This window comes from Ambystoma mexicanum, chromosome 6p (genome assembly GCF_040938575.1).
Source record: "Ambystoma mexicanum isolate Mex_15411 chromosome 6p, UKY_AmexF1_1, whole genome shotgun sequence".
NCBI classification, from domain to species: Eukaryota; Metazoa; Chordata; class Amphibia; order Caudata; family Ambystomatidae; genus Ambystoma; species Ambystoma mexicanum.
Genome location: NC_090935.1, coordinates 825,972,692 through 825,986,232, shown reverse-complemented (window position 1 = coordinate 825,986,232; position 13,541 = coordinate 825,972,692). Strand labels below are relative to the sequence as shown.

At 45.5% G+C, this 13,541-nt stretch overlaps 1 protein-coding gene across 1 annotated transcript in view; it reads left to right on the top strand.

Moving 5' to 3' along the window:
* The window catches only part of LOC138510049 (uncharacterized), a 731,668-nt gene that overhangs the window by 674,927 nt on the left and 43,200 nt on the right, over positions 1-13,541 (top strand). Inside the window, exon 11 of the mRNA XM_069625466.1 lies at positions 8,441-8,627. Within this exon, the coding sequence (XP_069481567.1) occupies positions 8,441-8,627 (187 nt within the window). The remainder of the gene's footprint in view (positions 1-8,440; positions 8,628-13,541) is intronic.

Genomic DNA, 13,541 nt, shown 5'->3' with positions numbered 1-13,541 from the left:
ACAAGCAATCCAATCCCCAAACAATCCACTAAAAATCCACAAGCAATCCAATCCCCAAACAATCCACAAGCAATCCAATCCCCAAACAATCCACTAAAAATCCACAAGCAATCCAATCCCCAAACAATCCACTAAAAATCCACAAGCAATCCAATCCCCAAACAATCCACTAAAAATCCACAAGCAATCCAATCCCCAAACAATCCACTAAAAATCCACAAGCAATCCAATCCCCAAACAATCCCCTAAAAATCCACAAGCAATCCAATCCCAAAACAATCCTGTAGAAATCCCAAAGCGATGTTAACTAGAACCCTGAGAAGAAACCATACAAAACAATTGGGAGCAAATAGAAACGGATGGCCACAGACACGCATTGAGCAGACTATTGGTGGGAACGCTTCTCTTTATAATAATTTGGGTAAAATGACATTAAAGTAGAGCAAGGTTAATGGGCTAAAAATAAATAAATAAAACACACCACCTGCTTTTTATTCAATTGTATTTATTAAAAGAGGCACAATGAGGTTGAAATGGTGTACATAGGACACAAGCATGACTGTAGCAATCCCAGAACTGAGTGCTTTACAATTTGTGGACATGTATAGATAAAAAAAAAAAAAAAAAAACAGTCAGGGAGTAAAATGCGAACCCACGCTAAGCCCTGAGAGCAAGGGAGTCAGATGGGGACCCAGCCCAGGGAGCAAGGGAGTCAGCCGGGGACTCAGCTCAGTGAGCAATTGGAAGGAGGTACCCAGACTCAACCCGGCTTGCAAGAAGTCTGATGGGGACCCAGAACCGGCCAATGGGTCAAATGGACAAGCCCAGGAAGCAAAGGTGAAGGAGAGACACTGAATCAGCCCAGGCAATGGGTACCCAGCCCAGGGGAGTCAGATGGCGACCCAGAGTCAGCCCAGGTAGCAAGGAAGTCTTCTGAGGACTCAGAACAAGACCATGAAGCAAGGGAGAGGGTGGGGGGGACAGACCTAGTCCAAGGAACTGGGGGAGCATGACCCGTCCCATGGAGCAAGGAGAAAGTGGAGGGACACAGACCAGCCCCTTCCGTTTGGCTTAATGCACCCGAAATATGTTATTTAAAAAATCCTTCCTCGTAGAAATCCAAAAGCAATGCAATGCAATCCCCAAATAAACCTTTTGACATCCAAAAGCAATTAATGTAGTCACCAAATAATACTTTACAAATCAAAAAAACAAAGCAATCCCCAAAATATCCTTAACTAAATAGGCATTGTTTTGGTTTATGAGCTGGAAATAAATTTAGGAGTTTAACAAAAATAATGTTTACTATAATCCTGAAAAAGAAATGCTTAAAAAACACATTTGGTGCACCTTGTTGAATTGGGCTTTAAAAGCGTCACGGTGGCTTAATTGCTGCCCATTTCAGAAAGTTACATTTTGAATTGCTTTTATAACAATGGTGATAACTTATTAGGTCCCAGTCATTTAGGTAAAATGGCCATGAAAGTCAAGGCCATGTAATGGCATATTAACTATATTTAAAAAGAAGCAACATTTTTCCCCCACTATATTTATTAAAAAGAGGCAGAGGTTCAAGGTTCAATCAGACACTGTACATAGCACAAAAACACGACTGTAGCAATCCCAAACACGGGTGCTTTACAATTTAAAAATAAAGGATGAGAAGGGAGCCAGAACCAGTCCAGAAGGTCACACGAGTATCCAGGCCCAGCCCGGGGAGCAAGCAAGTCTGGTGGGGTTGAGCAGTGTGAGAGGGGACCCAGAACCAGTCCAGAAAGTCACACGAGTATCCAGGCCCAGCCCAGGGAGCAAGCGAGTCCGGTGGGGTCCAGCCCAGAGAGCAAGGGTGAGAGGGGACCCAGAACCAGTCCAAGGAGTCACAACAGTATCCAGGACCAGCCCAGTGAGCGAGTCCGGTGGGGGTCGAGCAAGGGTGCAGGGAGTCACATGAATATCCAGGCCCAGCCGAAGGAGCAAGCGAGTCCGGTGGGGTCCAGCCCAGGGAGCAAGGGTAAGAGGGGAGCCAGAACCAGTCCAGGTAGTCACACAAGTATCAGTGCCCAGCCCAGGGAGCAAGGTTGAGAGGGGACACAGAATCAGTCCAGGGAGTCGCACCAGTAACCAGGCCCAGCCCAGGGAGCAAGCGAGTTTGGTGGGGTCGAGCAAGGGTGAGAGGGGACCCAGAACCAGTCCAGGGAGCAAGCAGGTCTGGTGGGGTCCAGCCGAGGGAGCACGGGTGACGAGGGAACTGGAACCAGTCCAGGGAGTCACATGAGTATCCAGGTCCAGCCCAGGGGGCAAGCAAGTCTGGTGGGGTCCAGCCCAGGGAGCAAGTGGGAGAGGGGACACATAACCAGTCCAGGGAGTCATAAAAGTATCCAGGTCGAGACCAAACAGTAAGGGAGCACATCGGACTCCCTTGATGCGCAACTACACTTGTGTAGAAAAGACCAGATTTGGCTCCTTCTTCATCCGGTAGTTGCCAATTTTATTTTGGAGGGCTTTTCTGTACTCAGATGCAGAGAGTCCTGAAAGCCCATTTCCTTGGCTTGAACATGGATACATTCTGAAATGCAAAAAATATTGTGTAAAAAGTTTGAAAAGAGCAAGCAAAGTACTTCTAATTAAGACATTTTTTATTACACCAGTGGCCCGTTTACAGCTTCAATTAAGGGGATACATGGGCGCTTTGTGTTGCCCACTTTAACTAGCACAGATTTGCAAGGTAACTGGTGTTTTGTGAGCTCTTTGAGTTGGAAATGTTCCATCATGCACATGGAAGGCACTGCCACTGATGAAAGATATGTGTTTGCAACCTGAGCACCTAATGACCTGCAGAGCATGAGTGTGTGTGCCTAAGGAAACTGGCAGTGGACGCTATATAACCTGATGAAAAATAACAACCAACTAAAGGTGAAATGTCGCATTTCAGTACTGCAAGTCCCAAGGAAAATATTTGTATTGGTTATTGGAGTTTAATTGCAGCCCATTTTGAGGTTTAAGAACGTCTGCAGAGTTTACCGCTATTCTCCTGACACACGAAGCGTCTGGATTTAGCACTGGTGAAAAGCGTTTGAAGGGGTACAGTCGAGATTTGGCAGGTGTGGAAACGTGAACCTGAATAATAACGAATACGATCAGTGTCCAAAGTTACCCCAGGGGGACCTGGGAAACCCGGTTCTGATGGTACACCGGTCTATATAGCAAACTACATACTGCACTCAGACAAAACTAGCAGTAGCATTACTATGCCTGACGACAATTGTTGCAGTGCAAAAGTGACCAGAGGAGGGGGAGGAGAGAAAGGGAGAGGTAACAAAACAATGACTATCTTAAGGGTCAGCGACTAACCAAGGTAGTGCTGGGGAGGGCGAGGGAGGAGAAGACAAAGGGAAAACAGGGGGGGACGACAAACTATTATCAGAGGTGAGGGACAATGATATGAGTAAGTGGTAAGATAAGAGGGGGGTATTCACAGGCACGCGGGGGCGGGGGGTAAGAGTGGGCAATCACAGGCACACGGGGGCAGGGGTGGTGAGAGGGGGCATTCACAGGCACACAGGGTGTGGGGGTGGTGAGAGGGGGCATTCACAGGCACGCAGGGGGCGGAGGTGGGGAGAAGGGGCATTCACAGGCATAAGGGTAGTGAGAGGGGGCATTTACAGGCATGCAGGGTGCGGGGGCGGTGAGAGGGGGCATTCACAGGCACGCGGGGTGCAGAGGTAGTGAGAGGGGGCATTCACAGGCACGCAGGTGGTGCGAGGGGGCATTAACAGGCACACGGGGAGGGGGTGGTGAGAGGGGGCATTCACAGGCATGCAGCGTGCAGGGGTGGTGAGAGGGGGCATTCACAGGCACGCAGCGTGCAGGGGTGCTGAGAGGGGACCTTCACAGGCACGCAGGTGGTGCGAGGGGGCATTAACAGGCACACAGGGCTGGGGGTGGTGAGAGGGGGCCCTCACAGGCACGAGGGGGGTGGTGAAAGGGGGCATTCACAGACATAAGGGTAGTAAGACTGGGCATTTACAGGCACGCAGGGTGCAGGGGTGGTGAGAGGGGGCATTCACAGGAGGCATGCGGGGTTGAAGGGTTAGTGAGAGGGGGCACTCACAGGCATGCGGGGGGTGGTGAGAGAGGGCATTCACAGGCATAAGGGTAGTGAGAGGGGGCATTTACAGGTACGCGGGGTGCGGGGGTGGTGAGAGGGGGCATTCACAGGCACACAGGTGGTGCGAGGGGGCATTAATAGGCACACAGGGGCAGGGGGTGGTGAGAGGGGGCATTCACAGGCATGCGGGGGCGGGGGTGGTGAGAGGAGGCATTCACAGGCACGCAGGGTGCGGGGGTGGTGAGAGGGGGCATTCACAGGCACGCAAGTGGTGCAAGGGGGCATTAACAGGCACACGTGGGGTGGGGGTGGTGAAAGGGGGCATTCACAGGCACACAGGGGGCAGGGGTGGTGAAAGGGGGCATTCACAGGCACCCGGTTGCTGCCATTGGCTAAAGGGGGCCAAGGCAACCAATGGGAGAGGGAGGCAGGAGCTGGCCCAGAAATTAAGGCACAATAACAACTTCGAAATAAACGTGCAAACGGCCATCTCAGAAAGGCCTTCTGGCAACAGGCATGAATATGGCAGAGCATATATAAATCCCAAGTGGGATGTGCGCCGAGCGCAACATGTAGATTAAACAAGCCAGTGTGCACGCACGGTCATAATGTGCATTTAAAGTCAATTTAGACGGTCGCTCGCAGCATCCATAGAAAATGTTCAAAGTGCCTAACAACGTGCAACTATTTCATCCAAGCCGGCCCGCTCATAAGGCCCCCTGTTTACTCCCTGTTCGCTATCGGGGCGCATCCGCGCATCATGGCTTATAAATAAAAATAACTGTAACTTTGTTACATGAGATTTGTATAGTCTTATTTTTTTAAATCCAAACATCCTTTCAAATTTAATGCATACCATTTTCGTTTGAACAGAATGCAGTCTGACTACATCCTATTTGATTATTATGGAATGTATTAAGCGCTGACCAAGCTTTGAAAAGCAGCAAAGTGCATTACAGAGGTATACAACGATACAGATGCATAACGGAGCACTTTTCAGAGGTAACAACAGAACAAATATACAGCTGGGGGTGGTATACAGCAGTGGTCGAAGTGCACGAAAAGAAGTAGTGGAGCTATGTTCCCTGCTAGCCAGCCCCCCTCTACCCACAAACCCCCATCGCCATGCCCCATCCCACGAGCAACCAAACCCCCAAACAAACACACCTGCTGTTTAAGGGAACATTCAATGCAGTGCAGTGCACTAAAGTACACATTTCAACATCTTCCTACACTTTAATTTTAAAACAAAACCATTCCGAAATGGTTTCTTTTTCAAATAAAAGTATAGGAAGAGTAAAACATAAAACAAATAAGTAGAGGCGCACCACTCCCAACAACTCCCCACCCACTTCGACCACTGTCCATAAGGGCCCACAACACGCTGTACAGATGAGCTCTGTACTCACTGTGTATCTTATGAGCGGCCGCTGCAGCAGGGTGCAAACTGTCTTGGGTAACACAAGAGCTGCTGCTGGTGCACAGAGGCATGGTGCAGGTGAACATAGAATGGGACCAGGTGCCAACTGAGGCATTGAAATGTGCTCGCAGAGGCAGCGGACGGGTGCTCTAAGTGGGCACAGGCTGAGGTAGAAGCATAATAAAAGAAGCATTGGCAATGCCAACTGTTTGGTCTTTGGTGTGGGCATGGGATAGGCACTTGCCAGACACTGCCATACTGGCATTATCTAGCCATTGATGGTACAGCTGCAAAATAGTGCAAGTAACCGGCCATATGATAGTAATGTTAGACAATTGTCTATACAACGCCTATACACAAGCCAAAACTCTTGGCTTTGCCAATACATGTTTTAACAGGACTTCAGAGCAAGAACATGCAACCTTCCTATAAATGAAGTGGCTGAAGGCACACTTGGCTAAGAAATTTTTGTTACACCAGATGAGCTTTTACAACTCCGATTAAGGCATTACATCTCAGATGGAAGGCATTTATAGTGTGAAGTTTGATGTTATTGCTTGAGAGAGCCATCACAAAGAAATCCCTGGAGGATGTGATTTTGGATGGGGTGATGCAAGTGGTGGGTGGGAACTGCCATAGAGATTATTGAGGGCATGTGCAGCCAATAGATGGCGCTGGCAAAAAACACTAGGAGGAGGACCTGTCACCTAAACCTTCAAAAATTAATTTCCTCTCATGAACTTATTTTTCCAAATAAAAACCCTGCCAAAGAGTGGCTCAGAAACTTGCTGAAACAAATCATGCATACACCTCAGGTGTAAATTAGCAACTCTCAAATTGTATGTTTTTAAGCAGTGCAAGCTCTGCCACTGAGCCCTTCATAGTCACACACATTTGAGAAAGCAGCGCGATGGGAGATGGGATGGCAGAGGTGTTAGCCATTTCTTCTACCCATTGCTGAAAATTGGTATACCCTGAATGTTAGCGACTAGGCATTATTTACTGGAGAAATTAGTCAAGTGCAGTTGGACTTGTAATTTGCACCAATAAAATGCAAAATAAATAAAACATAAACTCTACGAAATGTTTAACCAGATTAAAATGCTAAATAACTGCAACCAAAATTGAAACTAGTTTGACATTATTTTTCCAACATTTAAATGCAGTAAAAATATGTGCCTATTTTACAGAGATACAAGTTGGAAAAAATCCAATGTAGCCTTGCTTGTAAAAGAATCCAAAATAAATGCAGTAAAAATGTGTAGTGTTGCTGGATTGGTTTTATTGAGACACAAGTTGAAAAAAATCCAAAATGAATCCTCCACTTTAAGACCAAACAATCCTTGTTTGTCAAAAAATCCAAAATAAATCCTGTAAAAATGTGTGCCTGCCAATTAGTGTTAGTGGATTGTTTTTAATGAGAAACAAGTCAGTAAAAATCCAAAATAAATCCTGTAAAAATGCGTGCCTGCCAATTAGTGTTAGTGGATTGTTTTTAATGGGAAACAAGTCAGTAAAAATCCAAAATAAATCCTGTAAAAATGCGTGCCTGCCAATTAGTGTTAGTGGATTGTTTTTACTGAGAAACAAGTCAGTAAAAATCCAAAATAAATCCTCTAACCCAAGACAAATAAATCCTTGCTTGGAAAAATCCCCCAAAAATCCAAAATAAATCCCAAAAAAATCTGCAGCTTGAAAACAACCCAGAAGCAATCCCCAAACAATCCAAAAAGTGGATTTCTTTTTTACTAGGGTTACCCTCGCATGTAAAGCGCAGATGCAGGAGCGGCCGTTTAGCCATACATTGTCAAGATGCATCCTGGGTAGAGTACATCACACGAAGGGCACAACGTACAAAAGCCCAGGCTCGGACTGGGGCATATGTCTCGGGCACCAATGAAAAAGTGGCCCACAGTTGTAAACGGCAATTCATTCTTTTTGTGACAGACTGTTGGAATAGTTCTCAAGGAGGAGTAAATAGTTCTCAAGGAGGAGTTTTTTGATAAAAACGTGATGCAAATTCTGCATTTTATAGAATATCTTTATTCTGTAAATATGGTCAAAACTACTAGCCGTGTAGTGAAGTAATTCATCAAACTGGCCCACATTGGTCAAAAAAGCGTCCCACTTTGACCATAGAAACGGGCCCACATTAGCACTTTGCGTTCTTGGTCTTGCACTGCCCTGTTGCCCTATAGGCCAGCCCGAGCCCGCAAAAGCCGAGAAGTGCACCGACTTCCCAAGCCGGGTTGTACGCGTTACCGTGTGCCCCGCCACACCTCATACGAATGTGCAGCACATTCGGTTCTGCCCGCACGTACCCTCTTACCAGCTCCATTTAAACATTTCAGAAATCCTCAGTGAGAGCTCTGCATTCTCGATATGCCAAGCCTGTTCACAACAAGCCCCGCCGCGGTACAGAGCGCACAATGGAGACGCTGCAGTCCTAATGCATGCTCTGCGCCGAGCTCCCAATGGCCCGGCTCCCTCCAACGGGGCCTTTTTTCCCCTCACTAATGCACAGTGTATTATTCTATTGTGCGGGTCAGCCCTGGCTCGCTGCCAAGCCGGCTTTTAGTGCTTAACATCCGGGAGCTGCAGCAATTACCAGAACTGGGGAAGCCATTTTAATCAGGAGAAGAGAGCTGAGAGCACTGCTTGCAGTTGCTGGAGTGCTATTAGTAGACCTTCGACATTTTGTAAACTTCGAAAATAATGGGCAGGCCTGGCCAGGCTGTGTATTTTATAAGTGTGCCCTCTGCTGTATCTCTGCCCTCATAGTTTTATTTGGAAGAAAGTCTATTGATGAGACAGTAACGCCTTTCATGTCTATGACCTTATGTGTTGTGCGTCAGTGCGATTCTATGCCCGTGTGTTTTTTGAATTTTTGAAAACCTTATTTCCAATTTCAGAACCATGTGTGGGTAGATGTCACCCTGCATAACAATAGCCTTCCCCCGCTGGCCATCAAACATCCAGAGTGCCTGGGCCTTCTTCACCAGCTGGACCGTAATAAGGATGTGTGGGCCCCCCACTACTGCATTCTCAAGGACGGCTGCTTGTACTTTTATGCCAGCATGCGTGCCACGCATGGCCAAGGTAGGTGACCAATAGGAACACAGGGCCACAGGGGAGGAATGCACGTCATGAAAAGGGATGCACCTAAAGCTTGAGATGAGAACCTAAATCTACAAAATAGCAATCTCACATGTGTAGTGGACATTGAACTTTACACGCCAGATGAGGAAAAAGCAGAGTTTCATGACCAAAGCAGTATCTCTGTAGTCACAACAATGAAGGATTGCAGATGTGCTCAAGAAAAATTACTAAAATAGAAGGGATGGAGTCTAGGATATTTGTACACAATCATCGTTCCACTTTTTTAGTGACCAAAGAGATTCATTTAACCTTAAACTTGTCCCACCGTCATATATTGTCCCCAAGACCATCCTGCTGCCCTCTTTTGTGATATTTCCACTTATTGAAGGCCGAACACAAAAAATACTTACTTATTCAGCCGATTTTATGCTGCCTTCAGTTGTGAAAATGTGACATATCTGGGGGGATTAACCCCCGAACCCTTGCAGATGCTGATCCCCTGCCCCAACCTCTCCTTTAGAGCCCCCCTTTGCTTCCCCGCCACCACCCTTCTCGGCCCAAACATTCCCTGCAAGCCCCACCACAAACACGCTAACACACACATTTACCCGATCCTCCACCACATCCCTTCCCCACCACAAACACGCAAGTACACACACATTTACCCGATCCTCCACTCCTTCCCTTCCCTACCACAAACATTCCCCCTCTTCCCTCGCACAGAAACAAATATACATACATACATTCAGACATACACACACACAACTTACTCAGGCACCCGCAACTTACTTCTTCAGCTCGGCCGTGCCGGTCCGCCCCTGTGCGCACCTGTGTCGGAGCAAGGCCCTGGCTATTTGATTTAGAAAGACTGCTCAGAGCAGTTTCCGAGCAGTCTTTCTAAAACGATTTTGTTCTGTAAAAAAAGTTGAGATTTTCACACCACACCTCAACGACGCCCACTTGCAATTGGTGGCACCTGCCCAATGTCAAGTAAGGAGAGAATGTGCCCGTCACAGTACATGCTTGTCAGCCCATGACTACAGGCTCTGGAAGGGTGGGGTACCCCTACACACCAGGAACTAGGGTCATGATAAATAGAACTACAAAGGAAATGTTTCCGTTGGACCACATATTTAGTGATTTCAGGTTCAATGAAATCGAAATTAATGAGCGCAGTTAATGAATGCATCATCATCCACATCAACATACATTCAATGGAATTGAATTAATCATATATGTAATTAATATTTTTTATTTATACGGTGCATATAGCTATTTTCAAGCCTTTTGCACTACACATATGGTATACATTACTAATAATAATACACCATTTACATCACAATTAATGTTTTAAAAGTAGTTAAAATGCCAATGCTGTAAATATTGTCTCAATGTTTTTTTATAAGTACCATGTAACCTGTAACTATATCATGTACAGATGTAACAGGAATTATGCGGTCCAGATACCTGAGGGTTTGGTGCGCAATACAAACAAAAAAACAATCAACTCATACCTTTGCCTAAGCTCGCATATCATAACTGAAGTGCGACAAATTTCAATAGTGCTGATTTCCAAACCTAGTATGCCGCACCTGTAATAACTAGCGAGTCAGCAGAATATATCATAGACCAAAATTGGTCGGTACTAACATTTTCCAGATTGTGGCAGAGATGATCACACCCTCGTTGATATTCCTCTGTAAGGCTAGGACAACTTGTTAGTATGTGTCTAACAGTCTCAATGCAGATGTTATAGAGGTGACGCTTTCTTTCTTCTGATGGTATCCTGTGTATTGGTATACTGGAAAAATATTGAAACCTAAATACAAAATAAAACGGTTTAAAGGAAGGTTACTTGATTTCAATAAATATCTTCGTGGTTGGTTTATTAAATGACCCTGTGTCGAATACGCTGTATATCTTTTCTTGGCGGCGAGTTTCACTATAGATTTCATGCAGTCGCAGACCATATTTTTTTGTTTGCGCTGTTTATAGAATCTTCCAAATGTAATTGAGAAAAAACAAAAATTGCAAGAAATTGTAAAATCAGTCTTAGAACAAAGTGCACATGCTCAGAGTGGAGAGTGATACAATTCAAAATTCATGAAGCATCCCAGTGATAAAAGGGTACGTATTTACATATATAAAATGTTAAAAGCTAGGTACATTCAAGGGAATACTTTGCTAATTGGACAATAAACAAATGTAAAACAAAAAAAAATCTTTTTGATTTGCTTAGGCTAGACGGTCTTCCGTGAAAAATAGGGTTTCCGAAATATACTGGTGCGTCCTGGTGTTCAAAGCGTGGCTCACACCAGAAAAGTGGCACTCCTCGAAGATCTGGTTAGGAGGAGATGAGCGGGCTAATACTTTGCTGGTATGGATAGAGGGCAGGGCCATGACAGCATCTAGCACCACAGGCTATGGGCAGTGGCCACTGGGAAGGACATAATGAAGTCCTAAAGGTGCAGGCAATGTGATATGTGGCAACAGTTCGGGACCAGCAAGTTAGGTAAATATCTCCTCTCTCTGGCTATAAAACAATGAGAAAAAAGTACTGGCATGGCTGCGTCAAAGTTGGAGCTTTTTTTGGTGGGAATATATTTTTATGATAGATAGGAACATGAGACTACTTGAATGTATTCCACTATTTGGGATGTAGTATATGATCTTAAGTGTGCTTTTGAGGCAGCACCCGGAGCAAACTGGTGCCCACGCCTGCTTGAAACTGGTAAGGTTTCAGAGGACTGGAGTAAGGCAAATGCCGTCGCACTCTCCACGGGTCCACCTGGCATTTTGAGTGGGGACATTAAGTAACGTGCAAAGTCATGCACTTAGTGCACAGAATTCTGAGAGTGACAGGTCGGATGAAACAATTTTCTAAGTGCTCTTGATCCCTCAGTGCACTGATGGGCAATAACCATCTGATGCCGTAATTGGCACCGATTCAGGGAGTTTAAATGGACTCAAATTCAAAATTCAGTGTGGTACCAACATTTGTAACTCAGTAAGAGGTGCGGACTCAAAGGCCCCCATCCAGGAGTGAAATAATGGTGTTATGTCAGATGATCTCAAAGGAGCTCATTTTGAAAAAATTAACAATTTGTTGGCTGGGGCACATTACGTTTACACTTTAACGTAAGCAGGGCTTGCATGGCAAGCAGCGCTCACAATTACAATTAAAAGCTCTCCAACATGCTTGTTTCATTTTCTTTTGTGAACACTGCTTGCTATGCTAGCATGGTAAGCAGTGTTCACAATAAAAAAAAACAACGCTATTTGACACGCGAACATGTTGAACAGCTTTTATTTATAATTGTAAACGGCAGTCGATGTTTAAAAGGGATTCCAATTGGGTCTGTCTGCTTTATGCTGGTGCTTAAAGCTGGCGGAACCCCATAGGGATCTCCAGCATTTGCACCAGTATGAAAATCCATGCCGGAGCAAATGCTGGAGTATTGAGGAAAGAAGGTGGCAGGAAACGAAAATTGTGTTCCGCCCCTCCTCTCTGCCACACAAATGATTGAAAATGGGGGGTAATGGGGATGGAAGGTGTAAAAGCCTTTTGTAAGGCTTTTGGGCTTTTCTTTAACGTTACACCCCCATTGAATATGAGCCCCAAAGTGGTAAACATAGAAATAAAGACATAGGAACGTGAAGATGACTGCTGGGGAGCTTTGGGAAATGTATAAGAAGGGTCATCAAAACTTTGTAAGACCCCAGTGGACCCCGCTGGTAGGACCTCATCTGGAGCCCACCACAGATGATGAGAAGGCTGCTATCATAGGGTGAGATATGAACCACAATTCCATGACCTGCCTCATGCTCTCTGTTTGAAGAAGCTTTTCACAAGCACAGAAATCGAGTTAGAGGAGCGAAGGGCTCTAGCAGGGGAGTATTTAGGGAGACCAAAGTTGGAAATAGCGTGGTCCCAGGCCACAGAACGCCTGTAGATGATGCACAGGGTCTTGAATAACATACTTGTGGCCACCAGAAGCCAGTGTAGAGATTTTAGGGCTGCAGAGAACTATTCCTGCGCTCGAGGAATACTATCCCATTCAATTCAGAGTTCTGCCAAAGTGTTTGTTATAACATGGACAAAATATCTGAGTGTAATTCATGTCCATTGTCTCGGGAGGATAGCTCAGGGGCAACGTGCTCGTCTTAGAAGCAAGACGACATGGAGCTCCACAGCTTCGATCCCCGGGTCCGCGTTTAGAAACCTTTTGGGTTTTAAGTGCGTTATAAATTACCTATCATATCATATCATTAAAGGACTTTGGGTCAGCTACATAACAGACAGCCAGCACTCTTTCCGAAATTAGACTGAATCAATATTCTGATTTTGCAGATGTCTTTGACAAACGGGACATAGACCTCCTCATAGGGGTTTCTATTGCTATACTAATCCATAACCTGGGGAACATTTGCCTTGTTATACTCACTGACTGAGCCAGAAGATGAGCACCAGCAGATGAATCTGGAAAAATACTTTGCTAATGTATTAATTTGACATTCCTCATATCCTACTTCAAGTCCCTTGTTTTTTGTACTGATTAAGGGCACGGAACTAAGGACATGTGTTGAATCTGGAATCTTATATCATGTTAACACAAAGAATAGATATATTTCATTCCCGGTTGGGGACCTATCTTTGGTTCTGCTGCGAGAGAGAGATGAGTGGAAAAGAGCATTTCAGACCAGGTGTGGGTCTTTGGTTTATGTAATGTTCCAGCAGCTTTTGGGCAATTTATAAATAAGAGCCTGTTAGGGGGGATTGTCAGTTTATGTGCTAATTCCCTTTAATCTTAGAGACCCCAGCCCTTAGTTGGAATCTGGAACCTTTTTGATTTTAACCTCCTGGGTGAGTGGGCCTTTTTGCCACTCACTCATGCCCTTTTTCTCTAACTAAGA